Genomic DNA, 18,788 nt, shown 5'->3' on the forward strand with positions numbered 1-18,788 from the left:
TTTATTTCTGTTAAACAACGCTATGCTGTGCAGAGATCCTAGTGCACTAGTATATATCACTTCTCAGCATAATGAAAGTTTTACTCACAAGTATTTCCCCTCTGCTTTTTATTTTAGCTTGCCCTTTTCAGAAAAGCAGGTCCTCAAGCAACCATGGAGCAAAACTGAGAGCAAATTCATAGCCACAGTGAAAGGTACACAATCTCTGTTTTCCATTGCAAGTCATACTTGCATGCTCTAAACATTAAATTGAAAAACTCTCCTAAGATCATAGTTAGATTGATTTGAGAATAATACATACTTGTCTTCTAGCCATACCATGGCTTCCTAACACAATTAAGAAAAATATTTTTTTAATGTAACTCAGTTACTATTTGCAAAAATCCAGAATAATCTTTATAACAGTTAAGTAAAAACTTATGGAGCTAAGTAGATGTGAGTAGCTAAATTCTCACAATGTTTACACGGCACACTGAAGAACAGCATTATTGCTGAAATAGATTCTTTATTTCCTGAAACATTCCAAAACAGCAGTATACACAGTTGTAATCAAATATTAAGTCATATGCCATTATAAGAAAGCATTGATTAGTGCAACTGGATTTTGTAAAAGATCTATCAAAAAGATTTATTTGCATTAAAACTCATTTTCCATAAGCAACTGTTAATAAAACATTACAATTTTATTCTTTGTAATAAAGTACTGAAAATCAACAGTAGTTTTAGGATCACTGTACCTTTTGTAAGTGCAATGTGATTTATGCTGCCATTTAAATACAAAACACTATGACAATAAATTAACAATTCAACAAATGGTGATAGACCAACAAAACCATGCTGACCCAGCTGGATGGCAATTTCCAGTGAATGCTACCTTTTTTTTGTGCTTCTGCAACATAAATATACTGCTTTGTATTGCCAATTGGTAAGATTCTGTAAGATATGTTTCTAGCACTAAAAAAGTACATTACCCCAAAAATATCATTTATGGCACAGAAAAAGTTAAATTATCTCTCTGTAGTTCAAGGTTCAGGCAAGTTTAAATGAACTTAAGTATACAAAATAAAATGTACTGAAAACACTAGAAAAAAATTCAAGCACATACTTAAGTACCCCAAAATTCAAAATAAAATGTGTGATGCCTTTACACTGAATAAATTATCTCAGAACTTCAGTATGGCAAAGCTGCCCAAAAGCAAGATCTCCTAGTTCGTTCCAAGGAAATATTCTTGTATTTTGCACACATATAATACTTTCTTCAGTTCCAAATGCCAACACTGCCATTGTTAGTCTGATAACAATGCAGCTGTTCAGGCAACTGATTAAGTGCAATATTTAGTATTTGACTTGAAGATGTTCATTTTTTAAAAATGACACGGCATTTTAGATGGTTACACATTAAGATCCTGGGGAAAATAATACTGTATGACCCTCCTTTTCCAAATCATTGTTACCCAGCCAGCTGGGTAATGAAATCCACATTATGTGTTCTCCACTGTTGAGGGGCATCCTTCATCAATAGCAGCCATCTCTCCAGTTCCCATCTCGTATCGTGCTCAGTGATGACAGTGGCTTTGGAGGCTGAAGGAAACTGTATTAACCAAATGACAAGGGGGGAAAAAAAGGGAAAAGAAGGTCATAATTCCTGTGAAAGATCAAGGTAAAAGACATCATTTACTTCTGCAGTAACAATGGCTTTGGGGCTTGCTTAGAGACATCCCTCTGGTGCATTTCTGGCTACATATTAATGCACATATAAAGATCTAAGGTGAAATTAAGGGCACTTCCAATGAGAAGAGCCTGAAAGATTTGTAAAAAGGAATTGAGTGAATAACTGTAGTCTTGAATGAGATGCCTCTAAATGGCTAGATTTCGTTTTCAGGGATAAAGATAGTAAAAACATATTTTTGTCACTATGGGCAGCAGAGAGCTAATGGGAAACACTTCCCAAAAAGCTCAGCATGCTCATGAAAAACCAGCAGTTTGTAGAAGTACCATGCAAGCAGCAAAGAATTTCATCAGCTGGAGAACTCCACCAATTCTGCTCCAGACCCTCTTTTATCTGTCACAAGACATGTGATGATGTGTTTCCAGACCCACCAGTTCCAGCACTGCAACTCCTGACAGGAACTCATCATCCCCTGGGTCACCACCCTCACACCTGGGCTGCATCTCTCACTCATAAATGAGAACTTCCAAAACACTTCCTGACCATCTTCCAAACCCTCCAGGTACTACTGAGGCAACTATTTCAAGTAAAACTAAACAAAGGAAAAACAACCATCTGACTTGATCTAAGTACTGGTAACACAGCAGGCTCTGTACCTAATTTGCCACAGCCATAATTATGTCACATCCCAATTGGCTGAAAAAAATGTGTTCTGTTTCATATAAAAGCAGACCTCAAGCCTTGTTATCACATTACTCTGCTTTTATTATAAGTTACTGATGCCTCCTCTCCCTTCCAAATGCTTTTTGCTGTAAAAAGGCAGAGATATCTTGTAAAGCAGGCAGTCAGTAAGTCAGTCAACAGAGCAGCTTCAACTCTCTGCTACCACTGCTTTGCTAGTAGCAAAAACATTGCACCTAAGTAAAAACATTTGGTTAAAGTTAGATTCAGCCAAGCTGCTTTTGTGCAGCTCCACTTCAGTGCAGCATCATTTATCTTTGATGTAAATCCAGTTACTTGAGACTAAGAACATAATCTGCTTCTGCTGTTTTCTGCAACTGCTGCTTTCGTTTCCAGAGAAAAAAGAAAGCATATTTAATAATCCTCAAAAAAAACCCCAAACCAAAAAGGGAAAAAAAAAAAAAAAAGCTAACTTAAAAATAATTTGTAAGAATACTGCTATGTATCTAGAGGTGAATCTCTGCTACAGTGCACTGACAGAAAAATGTGCCAGCAATGAAAACCATTTCAAACAAGCACAAGCTGTCAGTATGACATCGCGTGGTTTGAGACAACAGAGTTTTGGAGGAGTCATTGTGCATTTCTACTTTTCCATCGCCAGCTGGATATCAGCAACTGGCTCCAGTCCAAGGCAGCATGAATAGGCAAGCCCTGACTCCACAGGTATGCTTACATTCCTGCCACACTTGTACCTGGTATCTGGCACGATCCAGACCCTGAGCTGCTGACTGACATTCTGGCTTTAGCTGGAACCTGTCTCATCACTGTGGCCTTGTCTGGAAACTGGAGTGTTGGCTGACCCTGCTCACCATCAGTGCTGCTCTAGTCTGGGCACTGCAGGGCAGCCCAGCTGTCCCACTCAGCTCCCTGCTCACCCTGCCCTAAGGGCAGCTGACCCCACCACCCTTCACACTGCATAAAGTTAAAACACACAGAACTGGAAGGTGGGGTCTGCAAGAAGCCCTGCAACTGGAGTTGGAAAGGGATGAGAGTTTTGTGGATCCACTCAACAGGAACAAAAAAAAAAAAGGTGCTGTTTGAATTCTAAGGCTAAGAAGAGATCGATTACACTATCACAATTTCTTTACACTGCCTGAATTGCTGATGGTAAGGAGAAAACCAGTTAATATTTATTTACTTTTCCTGGTAATTATAATTTTTTATTACAAATTGTTAAAATCACTTCCTCCTCCAGTGTTTCATTCTATGCAGTAAGTACTAAAGTTCCCTAATGCAACCCCAATAAAATGTGTCTAAGAATCCATTTTAAGTATCTAAAATACCAGTAACTTGGCTACTTAACAGTCCAACCAAAGGCAGGAAGACAGATTTGCTCTGAGTGTGCACTTCTCCCTAAACATCTGATTTATTTAAAAAAACAAAAGACCTGTTCTATTTTTAATCAAGTCATGATTACAAACACTATTTAAGTTTGAAAGAAGACTCTTAAACTGATAATCAGAAATACAATTAATTAGAAAATACCACAGTGAAAAAAATGACAACTGAATTCCTTCCAAGAAAAGTCTGTATGAACTGAAACTGTGTTTTGTGTTTTTCCAAATGAATCTATAAAATTGAACAAGGGTTCAGAGGAACTGCAGGCTGACATCCAGTCTACCTGGGGGTTTTGAGTCCCATGAACTCCGCACTCCGACAGTGCCAAGACCTTCCATCTTCAACCATCATTGGTTTGGCTCTATGGCAACACAGGATGCTCCTAAGGCACATTGGTAGGAAAGGAGACAGGAGCCCAGACTTCCTGGACTATAAATAGTTTTGTTACTGATTTGAATCAGCTTCTAATAAAAACAGTGTTGAGAGTATAGTGTCTCAGTCTCCCACTGAAACCCCTTAATTTTGTTTTTCTTTAATATTGTCTGTTGTAGGAGAAGTTACAAAATAGCAAGGGACTGGTCTTCATGACCCAGAAAGGCTTTCTCACATGTTGCTATGAAAGATTTAAGAGCTCTGCAGAAGAACATGAAGTAGAGGAAACGAAAAAGAAAAAAGGAAAGAAAACCCTCAGCAATAAAGAAGTCTAACTGAGAGAGCTTCCTGCTGAGAGCAAAGAAGGTTATAATAGAAATCTCATGGTACAGTCTTCATCAAAGAAGAAACCTGACGGCTCTTTATCAAAGTTTCACCACAGTTGGTCAAAATCTGCTGTTAGTCACATCAGTGTAATCCCCAAGTAACTCAACCAAAGAGAGAATGTGAACAATTGAACTTATTCTGGATCTAGCCAGTATGTAGTGAAAAGTACAAGAATGATGAGAGCTAAACAGTGACAGTCCATCCCACAGAAAATGAAGTGGCCACACAGCAGGCCCTCACAAGAGGAGGGATGTGTGCAAGCAACGCAAAGAAATAATTGGAGGAGTTAACACAAGTTGAGAGAAGTTTTTTCTTGAGAAGACTTAATTCCTATTAGTTACAGAACATGCAGCGAAGACTTTAACTCCCAGCTATGATAAGGTGATTAAAACAATCTTTCATCAAGACTATTTTATTGCTTGACCCAAAAATAATTAATTTGAAAATGAATTTCTCTCTTTTTTACATGCAAAAATTTGCATTTGCTTACAGTACAGCTTATTGCAACTCTGTGATAGTCCAGGATTCCCTGTGTGCTTATTGTCTCCCAGCTGGAATTGAAAAAATGCTGGTTCAACCCATGACTGTACTATCCACAGTATTTCCTTCTTCACAATGCTGTAATGGTACCACATGCATTTTTACAGACTACTGCCATTTACAACAACAGGGATGCAGCTCTTTCTATGTGAGCACTCTAAGATTAGCTCATGCCATGACACTGAAATGGCAGTAGGCACAAGTCAGGGAGAAGGTAAGCCACATCAGTTAATGATATGAGGTTTGTGTTTGTTTGGATTTCTTACTGACAAGTGGCAATCCATTCCTATTCACATGTGATTACACACTATCCATGATCAGAGTTTACCAGGGGCTACCAGCATGCATTGTCCATTGCTATTTCTGGCAAGTGATCTTCACCCATTCAGTGACTCAGCACAGAAGATTATGGTTTATAGTTCCATATTCAGGAGGTAAAAAATTTCCACAATTTAAGTCTAAGCCTAAGCCATCCACACAGAGACTGAGGCCTGCTTAACTCTCACCTTCGCACTGGCTGTGCAATTTTACTTCTGGGAATGCCACTCCCATTGACGGCCAGCGATGGTCTTGGAAGAGCACTGCGCCCTACGATGCCTTGACCAGCAGTCTTGTTTGGCATTGGGATCCCAGTGTTGGAATACAGCTGTGAGTTGCTGGACACTGGAATACTGCTACTGGTACTACTCCCTTGTACAGTTGGGCTTACATAGGCAGTAGCTTTGAGAGGCTGTCTGACAGACACTGGAAAATGTCCCACACTGTGAACTCGGTGTTGAAGCTGTCCTGGTGATGGAACTGTGAAGAGTGGTAGAAAACAAAGCAATAAGGTCAGTATGCAACAAATAAGACCAGGTAGTAATGCTCATTTCTAGATAGATCTGAGTAAGGATAAACACATCATTATACAATTTACTTGGTGATTACAGACTGCTGAAAAACCTCTTGAATCCAATACCGTATCCAGTAACACTGCACTGAACTAAAATATCTTGTTCCACCCCCACCCTAAAAAAAATCCCAGTCCATATTCATCCTTCTTCCTCCCCTCAGAGAGATTAAATTAGCCATTATAAGCACACTAAATCCACCCACGCATTTAGAGCTTTAAACAGGAGAAACTGCTGAAGGTATAAATTAGTCACTGTTAGGTGATTTTGAGTGAGGTGGCATGCAACCACCACATCTTATTCAAGCAACACTGCATTAAAGCATTACAAAGCATCACAGAAGTGTAAGCTCTATGCAGAAAAACACTTAAAAGGCTATAAAAGGTCTTGAATGTAACAGCATATTCCACAGCTGATGTTATGTAAACCATCATTTTAAATCAAGGCTATGAGCTCCAGAAGCTTTATATATATAGATTTTTCTACCCAATCCTGCCCTCTGGTGTACATTTGGTTAGCATCACTTTCTGAGTCCACTATCAACAGCCTGAAGCATATAAATTAAGATGCTACATTTAGAGCAATCCTTTTTCAAGTCTTTAAAAAAAGGACATCTTTAAACCATTTAAAGTCACAGGAAAAATTGCAGGGGAGTGATTCAATTAAGACTATACAGTCAATATATTGTTATGGAACACTTATCATCACATAGCTCCTAAAATACCCCAACACAGCCACTTACTATGAATGTTTTTTTTTTAAAGTATTTCAGAAAAATTGAATTTTATACACACACATATAAGAGCATGAACATACAAAGAAATATGTATCTCTAAAATAATAAACAAAATTTAACTTTTAATGCACAACCATAAAAATCCATGTGGAAACCTGAACTATTTCCATTCTCATATTCAAGCAGGAAAAAAATACAACAAAATAACCCACCAGTCGAATATTTTCCAGAAAAGAAGCAATTTAATTGAAAAAAATTTATAACTTGTGCTCAACTTTGAAAGAAAACACCCAAAACAAGCTTTTGCCAACTTCTCCCTCCAAAACCTCACAGGAAGTGGAGAGCATAAGTTAAATCCCTTCTTCCCAAATTATTTATTTTTTCCTCTTTTTCCAGAGGCTTCTGCCTGTGTTCAGTGAAATTCACTTCTCCCATTTCCACTCAAGAACCTCAACCACTGTGCTAGAAAAGATGGGTTTGGATCTTGATCTATCTTGCTCACATACTATTTAATAATTAATTAATATTTCAGCTACTAGATCAATACTCCCTTCATCCCCCCATCAAGAAGTTACCTAAATTAAACCAATTACAGAAAAATTTTAATTCCCCCACTCAACAAGTATATTATACTTCAGAATATAACCCTCTTTTTACTGCATTTCCTCAGAAGAAAGTGGCTCAACTTCAGTAGGAGAGAGGTCATGTACTTTAAGATAACGTTTATACAGAGTACTGTACAACCAGTATCATATAAATTACCAAGAAAAGCAGATTTCAATTGTAGTATCAAAACTAAAAATGCGAGCTTACATGAATTGATTGCATTTTTGCTGTTTCTACAATATTACTACTTATTATTACTATCATTATTATTATTATTTCCGTTTTAATGCTGGCACAAGATAAATGGACAAAGGAAAAAAAAAGTGAAGACACTTTCAATAACAAGACTGGCAGAATTTGCTTTCCAAAACAGAAACTTTGAATATCCTGAGGATTATTAAAATCTGGTGCAAAAGAACCATTTGCTTTTAATTTTTCATCAAACAAAGGATCGGTGACCAGGACATGTATTCTACCACTTTCTCCATCTCTTGTGCTCAGGTGAAGAACACAGGTACTTACTACATGACTGCATCCTTGAAATCCCATTACTGGCTCCATGTAAATTGGAGTCAAAGCTCTGGCTATTCCTCACAGTGACAGGAGAACCAGCAAAGCCAGCAGTACTGCTGATGGTGGGGGTGCTTGGCATCCGAGCAAGGTTAGGCATGCTTCTGCGGAGTTTGTCTGCAGCAAAAGAAGACAACACCCACAGTCAGGTCAGAACTTCCAACAAACACAAGCAGCCTCAGTGTCAGTCCTGTAGAAAATCAGGAAATCAGTATCATAACAAACCATTTCAACAAAAAGAGATGTTTTGCTCTACCAGAAGAACACGAATATGTTATTGACAGCCTTCAAGTTGAACCATTACGTCTATTGCAACAGCATGATTATTCATAAGTAATTTTAAAGACACCAATAGGCAGTACATTTGCAGAACTGCAAGGATTTAAACAATAAATAGTGATGAGTTTCACATGGATGTGTAAAGTAGGTCAGGTGAACCATGCCCTAAATGTGCCTGTTTCTTTGCAGTGAATACAAAGCAAGTCTGCACTGGCAGTCAGACACAGCTATGTACTCTATGGATGTCAAAAGACAGGTGAGAAATCCATCCTAAGTGATTGAAGTCTTGCTTTCAGGTGCCAATAAGATGCTAAATAACTCCATTCAGAACCTAACCTTGCTAGCATGTTAAGTTTCTGCAGGCAGCCACATGCAAAAAGTGCTAAGTCTTGATGCTGTTCAGTTGCTTGGAGCCCTGGGTTGATACAAGAATTTTCAGATCGGGTGTTTCTCCCTCCTACCTCACTTGTGGTACCTGATTTGGTAGGCATTTTCAGAGTAGGTTTTTTTGTAGGGTTTTTCACAAAAAGAAAGCTGCAAATGCCCCAGATGTTTTTGGGGCAGGTACAACCGCTAGCACAAGTGTCTTAAGAGGTCAGAAGACACCTTCAATCCCATTCACACCAGTTTGTCTGAAGAGAGAAACTGAAACCTTCCTGACATCTCAAGGCAGCTTCCCAACCACACCACCGTGAGGGAATCTAAGGGAAAACTCTTCTGGTCTCTTCTGCCATCAGGGCAAAGGGAGATGACTCAGTTATGTGCAATCAGAAGGGACTGGGAGAAAGGCACAGACTGAAGGACCTGGTCCTGTGACATGGCAGATTTCAGTAAAGCACTGCTGTGGGAAAACAGTGGGCATTTATTAAACTGTCATTGACAATATCACCAAGGGTTGCCTCTTGGCCAGCTTCAGAAGCACAAGTGCTGCGCCCTCCCGAGGTGGCTACGTCCCCCCTCACAGCATGGCCAGCACAGAGGCCATCAGCTCCTGTTCCACATCGGTTCCAAAGGCTGGCAGATGACAGAAAGACTTACACTTCTCACACTGCAACAGAAAGCAGGGGTGTGCTTGTCCTGTCACAGCAGCTGCGCATGCTCTCTCCCACAGAGAGCAGGGCATTTCCAGACTGATGCTTTGGTTTTATGCATAGGAACAACACAGCACACTGCTTGGAACTGCAGCATGGGTCAACCTCCTGGCTCATACAGGGCAAGTTCAGTTCACAGAAACTGCAGATTTATTTAGAAATCTCTGTTGATCAGTCCACATAAATACACAACATATTTAGCACCATCATTAGCTCCTCTAATCCTTAAAACTGCTAACAAGTGAAAAGTAATAAGACGTGACAGTACAGTTCTATCTATACAAGTTATTACGAGTCACTGACAGTAACTTCAATATATGTGATGCCTACATAACTCCAGTAACCTGTGTCACAGAAAGGCTATATCTCCAGCAGGAAAAGGAAATGAAAGGTTTGAATCCCTGGAATCCAGAGTACAGTCAAATCCTAATAAAGAACTACAGAACGGACAATCTTCCACCAAACAAGTCAGAATTGTGCTTCAGTGACTCACTACTGACTGAAACTGTCAGTGGTACAGCAATGAACAGCAAGGGGATCACCACTGTGGTGCAGCCAGGTAGTAAGTATCAATATCAGTGATGTAACAATGATAAAACAGTTATCAGGCTTCCAAAACTGTCCTGGGGATGCAAACAATAGCACCCATACAGCTGCTGTATGTATCTATCTCTAAAATATTCAAGAATTCTGCAAACTGAAGAGGGAACTGTCGCCCTGTGATGCAATCCTTGGGCAAGATTGGCAAAAAAATCATTAATATGGGATGTCTGTAGCTACAGTTAATTCTGGAATCCTAGCCTACCCTTTCAAAGTCCTAGGTCCCGAAATCCTAATTCAACATCACAGAACTTGGCAAAGAAAGGTCTGAGCAGCAGGATGGTAGGGAAGATGGCACTGCATAAAACAGCTTTTTAAGTATCATGTTGTATAGTAGAATTCTTTGGACTCTACATGCTCTTTCCCTCTGAGATGGCATCAGCCATCCCAAGCATTATTTGTGCCTTGAACTGTCCAGTAGATGCAGCTACAATAGCAGAAAAATAGGTACAGAAGTAGCTTGGGATTTCCTCCGTGTCTTGGGTGGCCACGTCTTTTGCCTCCTGTTCATTAGTCCCTTCTTGTTCCAGCAGTTTGCTCTGCTGCTGATTCATTCATTCCTCAGGCAGCAGATTCCTGCTGCACCTGCAAATTCTCATCCATCAAGCAGCTGCATTACTTCTTTGATGGGTCCTTGTGTCTGCTGAGATAAATGGCCCTGAAAAGCAATGAAAATAGCGGGTCAGTTCTGTGTTTGGAGAAAACCCAGAAACGTTCGCCTTGATGGCATTTTGCAGCTTTCATCTCTGTGGATGATGCATCCTCTTTCATCTCCTTCTTGAAGTTTGTTCTGTCACCTGCTTCCCTCCTAAGAACAGTAAAAGAGTCTTAGAGTTGTTTTGTTTGTAAATGAAATGATGGCTCTTGTGAGCTTAATATATGGGACCAGAAGGTGGGAACGATGTGATTTTAATATAATTTCAGGCCACTGAGATGTGAATAGATATGAACTTGCTGAAAATTTATGAGAAGAAAAAAAAATATTTTTCCAAGCTGCTTCACTTTTCAGACCTCTTTGCTGTCCTAAGACTGACGAGAAAATTAATAGAGAGGAGATGGAATAGAGATGTATTCTCAGTTGAGAATTAATTTGCTCAAACATCCTGTTTGTGATGAACACTGGAATTTGCTACAGTTTCTGCTACCTCTTTTCCACTAATCTGGTTCAGTGACAAACCTAAAACAATCATCAGTTGCTTGCAGCTGGTTTTTTAGGAAGAAGTGGATAGTAACACCAGTAAGGGACTTCAAAGTCCTCCACCCATTCAAGAAATTACTGGATGTGGCACTTGGTGCCATGGTCTAGCTGGCAAGGTGGTTGTCAGTCAAAGACTGGAGTTGATGATCTCCAACAGCATCCATAGCTGTTACTGTGACCCACTACTGAGTCTCGACTATAACTTAGGCTGAAAAAAAGATGGTGTTTAAGTAGAATGCAGCCATATAAAGCACCACAGGTGTTATCTTCACCTTTCCCAGCCTTCTTTGAGATAAAATATTATGACCTACAGACACTGATTGCATTGTTGAGGCATTTGTACGTGTGAAGAAAATTCAAGGATAGGTCATGCAAGGGGAGTTAATAATTGGTTCCTGGCTCTAACCACCTTCTAAGAATAATTCATGCAAATACACATGTGCTTGTAATTTCATGAGCTTTCTTTAGGCAGCACACATTGCTCTTTCACATATCTGCAGTAGAACTGCCTACTGCATGTTTATACTTTTCCCCACATGTGGCATCCATGCTGAATTAGCCCATTGCCTCTAGAGCACAAGAAAAGCTGGGAACTGTGAAATACAGATCCTATGCCCTCAACTGAAAATGTACATGAAAAGGCCACCTCACAGAACAGATCATATTCACTACTACTAGAAACAGGTCAAAAAGCAGGAAAAGGCGTCCCTTCTTTGTCAAACATTCCACAAAATAACAGTGAAGACAACGGTTCACCTCTCACCCAGCAGCCTCAGTTCTGATTTTTTGCCAGGAAGTTCTTCCTCTGATGCTATTTCTTCTCTGAAGTCAGCTCAGGATCAGTGGCCCAGCTTCTTTCTGGCAGGACACCAGAACAGGCAGCACCTGCTTTCTGTCTTCTGATCCCTGCACCGCTGGTGGCTGTCCCCGTTCCACTGCTGCTTTTCTTTTCTTTTCCCTTCCCTGACCTGATACTATCACTGGCCAAAGATTAATTCCATGCAAACAGACCTTGTCCTCAGATCAAAGCTGCTCCAGAAGAGGTGCACTCTTGGTGGGCTGCCAGATGGGGACTTCTGTAGCAGTCTTTGGCCAGTATCATCTTCTAGCTGCCAAAATGCCTCATCCAATGAGGTTCTCCTTGCAGGGAGGGCTTAAGTTGACTCTACAGTGAAGTCTCTTAAAACACATTTTTTCCTTCACAGTTATTCTCTGCAAGTGTTGTCAATGTTTTATTTGAACAAAAGGACTCCCAAACCTCACCAAAAGCACAGAAATGTAATACAATGAATCAGAATTATTGGTGTCTCAGAGAAATCTGTATCACTGTTTGAGGTACCTTAGCAGTTTCTCACACATATTTAAACCTTTCACAGAAATCCTGCAAATTCAATTCTGCCTTAGCCGCATTGTATGTACAAATAGGTCAGGGTAAAGCCATAAGGAAAAAAACCCATGCTTCTGGATTTTAAATATTATGTTCCATATTATGTAGCCATTTTAGAATGTAGCCATTCTAAAATCCTTAACAAACTTGTAGACTTTATAAGAACTTCTCTTGTAGACTCTATTACAACTTCACTTTATGGGATTAATTTCTCTTCCTCATCTCTGAAGACTTGAGATGAGTATCTGCAATATATTTGTCACAATTATAGCATTTGTAACATCCCAAATACACCAGGGTCTTTTAAACGGTCTGTGGAATCACAAGCTGATACAACAGAGACATCAGTGTGTAAAAGCACAAATACAGATTAAAGCAAGTCCTCCAGTTAAGTGAGTGACGCCATTCTCAATAATGTCAATACCTACATTTTATTCAGAATTATTACTTCATCTCATCCTGGCTCCACATGCATACGTCTCCCGCCACAGACAGAGCCAATTAAAGATTTTTCCATTAGCCTTCCATGAGTTCTCCCATTGATCATTGTCCTCAGTATTATCCAAAGGAAGCAAAGTAATATTGTTTTAGTCCTTTTCTGTAATAAAGTCTGCAATAATTTCCTTTCTTACCGAGCAAGAGAGGTTATGAGAAGAGAACACCTCATAAGTCTATGCTGAACCTATATCTAAACACAATTTACTGCTGCTCTTCTATGTCTGCCTGGAGTTTGCTTAAAAAACCGAAACAACAAATGGAAACCACAACTGCAGCTTTCAAAATGAGGCAATTGCCAATTATATTCATCATATTTTTGAAGTATAGGAGAGAAAGTTACTCATAATTAGTAATTTCTGGAAAAGAGAATTTTCTCAAGTGAATATCTGTGGCTTTTTTATGAAGGTATATGCCAAGCCAAAAACTTAAAAAGCAATGTGAAAAGGAAGTAGAAAATAACATTAGGATTAACCAGACTGAATGTGTTGCTACTCCATGAACCATATATTTTTCATCCACCCCTTCTTACCGTATTATAATAAACTCATTCTTTACCTGGATAATTTGTCCAAAATACAACGCTTCCAAGTTTCACATATTATAAAAATGGACACTTAAAAATGCACATAAAATAAGTGGTGCCAGGATAAAAGGTTGTGAGCAAGTTGATCTCAAGAGATGGAAAGTAGGCCTGAACACAAGAAAAATCAATCCCATTTTCAGTATCTTGTCTATCCTGGATCTTGATTACTCTGGATGATTTCACAGCACTATAGTTAACCATTACTTCTGGTTTCAGAAAAACAGATGCATAAAAGGCAAAAACCCTATCAGCTAATTAATAGAATTACTAAACAGAAACAAAATATATTTTAAAAAAGTTGAAGTGAAAGCAGTTACTTTTGAATCAAAGTAAGAAAAAGAATGTATACTTATGGACAACATAAAGCAGAAACCAGCTTGGTTTTATGAATTTCGGTGGTATTTCTTCTACAAAAATGATTATATATAAAGTATTCTTGATATTAATAGTTAGCAGTGTTTTAAGTTGTTAACCAGTAACTTCTTCAAATTAGACTAAGGGGAGAGAGACATAAGAATAAATCTTTCCACTGCAAACACATTAGAAGTTTATTAAAGCATAAAACACACACTAACTAGACAAACTCACTTCAGTTAATTGAAACAAATACTTAAAAAGCTGTTCACACCCTATCTCTCTGTTTTTCTTTACATTATCTATTTTCTGACACATCAACTAATTACAAAATCCCCCAAAATCAGGATACCTTAAAAAGTTCACAAATGTAATTTTTCTGATGTAACTCATCATTACAGAAAATTCAGCTGATTTAGGAAGAGGGTGTGATTCAACAAGGAAAACAAATCCAGACAGATTTCACACAAAGCTTATCTATATTCTTGCCAGAACTGGCAATAAAACCTATTAGAAAGCAAAGATTACATACACACTCCACAGACAGTGGCTGTGAAAATGCTGTTTGAAAGGTAACAACCAGTACACCTACAGCTCATGCTACAAGTGGCCCCACATACACCTTAAACACATTGCAATATATTTCACATCTAAACACATTAAGATTGGCACACACCTGCCACTTTATGCTAATGTTTACCAGGAGCCTTCCAGTACAGCAAGCTGGTGGGGACTGGCAGTAAATGTGACTGACACCATTCATTTAGACATGAGGGGAATAAGGTGAGATAAAGAACCTGGACCTGAGAGTGGGGGTAACATGGTGTGGTGTGGTCCAGAAGTACGTAATTTTATCTTCAAAAAGATGTACAGCAATTGAAAACAGGGCAGAGTGTCAATATTACAGCAGGGGCAGCACTTTGCTACAACACATTAGCAAGAACAATGTGTGAGCTCACTAAATTATAGCTTCAGACACAGCTGGAAAACATTTGAGAGACTATTCTCACCCCTAGAAAAGGCAGAAGATCACTAGAGGACCAGAAACTGTAAACCATTTATTTGCTACCTAAAATATAATCCTGTGAATGGAGAACAAGCTACAGTGAGAGACAGACACCTGGTGCACAAGTCAGTGCCTATGTGAAGGTACCACATGGCATCCCACAGATCCTGGGGTGTTTATGGAAGCTAAACAGCATTGACACAGAGTGATGGTGAAGCCAGGGTGCACCAAAGTACCTCATGCAATTCTACCTGGACAGCTGAATTAGGCCCTTAATACAGAGGTGGGCACCCATATTTTAGCACATAAAAGTAGGTGCTTCTCATCAGGCAAAAAATACTATGCTCCTTAAAGAATTATTGAAGTTTTCCAGGTTTATCACACCTTCACCATATGTTTCACATGCAGGGAATTAAGTACCTCACCTAGAGGACCATGCCAAACAAAGGTCACCAAAAGAAAGTAGGGCAGCATCCCTCAAACTATTTGCCTAAAGGCAAAATTGTAATTAAGCTAAATAGGCAGACTAGTTTAGTGGAAATACTGTGTCAAAGCTAAATACTGGGGTTTTTACCCTAGACCGAGTGTCAAAATTCAACAGTTACTTGCTGCTTGTTCTTCTTTTATGAAAAGCTCTGTGAATGCCCAGATGAAGCAGAGGCCAGACCCCTGACTACACATACAAGAACAAAAGTGATCTCTTTGGGGGAAGACAAACAACTAAAGATTTCAGAAGACTGCTGGAATGGCCAGCAGTACAGCATGTGGTACATGTGACTTAATAATTAATTATGGATCATGCTTTCCCCATTTACTGAAGGCAGAAACTAAAGGTTCTGTTTTTCCATCTTTCATATCCTTCCTTCACAACTGCCCTTGTAAACTAGCAGTGTGGAACACACCATCCATCACAGAGAGCTACAGACAAATTCTTGTTTTGCAGTCTACCTCCATTTCAGTGTGCAGAAATTCTTGAGAGACAATGAAATTGTTGCCAAGATGGTAAGTGCTGATAAGATGCAATACTACACAGACACCCTCAGTACAGTGAACACTTGCCTCCTTATCTCCTTGTCTGCCAAAAGAACACAGTCAAACAAAATGTTTCTCACCATCAGTATTTGCCACTTATGTGGATCACAGTTTCATGTGTTAGAGGCTGAAGGTGCAGAAGCTGAGGAGATCATCCCTCCTAAAGACAGTGGTACTGACTATTACAGCACTGTCATTCCTGCAAACAGGTAACTGAAGTCATGTCCCCAGCTTCTGGGTTATGCCAAACACATTATCCAAACACTTCAAAGATCCTGAGGAAAAAGTCAACCAGGTGATAAAACTGGTGGTCTTTTACATTTATACACTTCACAGTTAATAAACTAGAAGTCTAATGTTTTTAGTACCTTAAAGGTTTCCATGCCTTTCTATGCAGGAAATCCAATGCTTAAGTTCCACTGACATGGAACATAAAAAAAATAATTCAAAACACATTTGGGAGCCACATAAAAACATGGCAGCAACAAATCATTCTCTTATTCCTGAACGAAAGTGCCCCAAAGCCTTCCCTTCTAACTCCCAACATTTCTGCAAGCCCAGCAATGCTGTCCCACTCTTGTACCTCCCTGACAAGAGAAGTAACATAAAAATTAATATGGCATAAATGCTGTACCAACAGACACCCACGCTGCTCTACCCTCTGTTAACATCACTTCTCCTGCCACTTGTCAATTATATTTCCATGCCAGGGCTTACTTTGAATAGAAGTGTTTTGGGCACCAACCTGTCACATCTTGTTTGTCAGAAAAGCAACATGCATACCTGTAGCACCATAAATAGCAACTATATGTTGTTTTGAACAACACATTTATTTTCTTGCCCAAGGGTGAGCTGTAACCTGCAATGTTACAAACAAGACCTTGGCTGGAAATGGATTGTTTAGAATTAACTTGGGGGAAAGACTGAAGATATAGGAAAGTAAAATGCAGCAGAAAGAAGAAAAATTGTGATCATAATAAGGAAAGAAAAGAAGTTAACAGCAAAAATGGAGGGAAACTTAAATCGCAAGTAAGCACAGAGATACAATCTTCCACATTCTGGAATGCATCTCAAATGCAGTGCAAAAAAGCAGCAATATCTCAGGATAGTTTGGGAGTGACATTATCTCCAACTACTTTAACAATCAGCCTTATCAGACCTGGAACAGAAGCAAAGGGCCACAAGCACTCATCACAGCACAGCTGCATTAACAGCAAACTCAGGGATAAGAAAAGGAAATTAAAATCTGAAAACCCAGATCTGTATTTTACTGCATCCACAATGGACATATGTACATCAAGCTTGAAAGCCCCAGAGGTTCTTCTAGCCAACTATTAGCCTGCTAAAACATGCCCTGCTTTACTTTCTGTTTCTTTCTTCACTTGTGGTCATCTTTGCAGCATTTTAAAACAGACTAAAGCAACAACTTTCATGACCAGGTCACAGATTACATTTTGTAGAAAACTGCTTAGCAATAACATCCCTTCATCATTTACGCAGGCTTAAATTATTTGTCACAATTTATGTACAATTCATCTTTAAAATGGCACTGGCACTTGGCAGAGAAAAGACCACTTCTCAGAAAAGCATGCAACCCACCTCCATTAATCCTATTTGGTTGCTGCTCTGGAGTTTGGGCTTGAGGAGAGTAGAAGGGCTGCTGATAGGTATTTGTAGGGAATTGTGGGGAAGTAGGGCTCCTCCTGCAGTCCCGGATACTGGAGAAAGTCTGTGAGTGAGGAATCCCTCTCTGGAAGGGGGAGCAGCGAGTCAGACGTGGCTGCGGAGGTGGAAGGTGGTCAAACTCTTCCTCATCCTCAAGACTATAGCGATCATACTCCTGGTCACTGCATGTCCCTTTTTTTCCCGCGTTCAGAGAAACATTGGAAGTGTGCCTTGACACAGATGCTGAAGTTGAAGCATAATCTTGCCTAAGGCCTGTAAATTCCAAGAGGAGGATGATTCAGCTTCTGCTAAGTGATTAACTCTAAATATGCACTTCAATCTTGAAAACTACACAGGTAAGTAGATGGAATTTTACATCAAGAATTGAATTTAAAATGTAATCAGGCTGAGAATCTGATGGAGGATTCATCTGATCCACCTCTCAGGCATCTAAGCCTGAATTCTCCCCTTGATTTTTTTTTTTTTTAAATAAAATACTAAAAAAGAATACAGGAGTCCCCAAACCATGTCTTAGATGCCTTTCTTAAGAGGAACCTCTCTCAGGAGGCACATATTTCTCTTCCAATAAGGATTACATAAGTACTGAATTTTTAACTTCTCAATACTCTTAATCAGAGGAATTACACACACATTAGTTTTCCAAGCTGTTGCTATTGAACATTTGTATTCGTGCAACAAAAATGTTTACAATGACATTTCTTAAACCTACAACCCATCCACATCTTCAGGCTCTCCAAACTCTCTGAACAAGAATTACTTCCTGATAGCATCCAGTCCCATGGACAAGGCTTAGCGGTAACACAACTGTATTTTACACAGGTACACAATCTTCTCAGACTGTATTTTACACAGTACACCCTCTTCTCAGAATGCCAAGTTTTGAAAACCATCTTACAATAAGCACTACCCTCTAAGAGCCTGTTTGCTCCGGGTCAAGTGAGAGGGAAACATTTACATCGCTTGCACATCCATCCTTTCTCCAGATGCACAGCAAAAACAGAAAAAACACTGCACTTCCAGGAGACAAGTAACTCTGAAGTAGCTGCAGATAACAACCTTCCTAGACCTTCAAGAAGCCCTCATTTTTAACAGATGTCTTTGCTTCATAATGCAAACTTCTTAATATGCTTCCTCTCCCTCTCCTCAAGTGGGAGTTTCTATTTGTGGCTGTGAAGAGAGCGTGCCTGCGTGCACGTATAGAACTGCCACTTTCCACGGGATTAAG

The 18,788-nt window shown here is 39.4% G+C and overlaps 1 protein-coding gene across 3 annotated transcripts in view; it reads right to left on the bottom strand.

The window, feature by feature from the left end:
* Nucleotides 1-485: 485 nt before the first annotated feature.
* The window catches only part of SLAIN1 (SLAIN motif family member 1), a 50,385-nt gene continuing 32,082 nt past the window's right edge, over nt 486-18,788 (bottom strand). For 2 of the 3 annotated variants that reach the window (XM_071431017.1, XM_071431016.1), the window contains 4 exons: nt 17,477-17,815; nt 7,802-7,966; nt 5,554-5,845; nt 486-1,591 (listed from right to left, as the gene is read on the bottom strand). In XM_071431017.1, the coding sequence (XP_071287118.1) occupies nt 1,516-1,591; nt 5,554-5,845; nt 7,802-7,966; nt 17,477-17,815 (872 nt within the window). In that variant the 3' untranslated portion in view covers nt 486-1,515. The remainder of the gene's footprint in view (nt 1,592-5,553; nt 5,846-7,801; nt 7,967-17,476; nt 17,816-18,788) is intronic. The other variant, XM_071431018.1, reaches the window with a different exon arrangement.

The sequence above is a fragment of the Agelaius tricolor genome, unplaced genomic scaffold, assembly GCF_023055355.1.
Source record: "Agelaius tricolor isolate 1412-34295 unplaced genomic scaffold, bAgeTri1.0.p SCAF_7, whole genome shotgun sequence".
NCBI lineage: Eukaryota > Metazoa > Chordata > Aves > Passeriformes > Icteridae > Agelaius > Agelaius tricolor.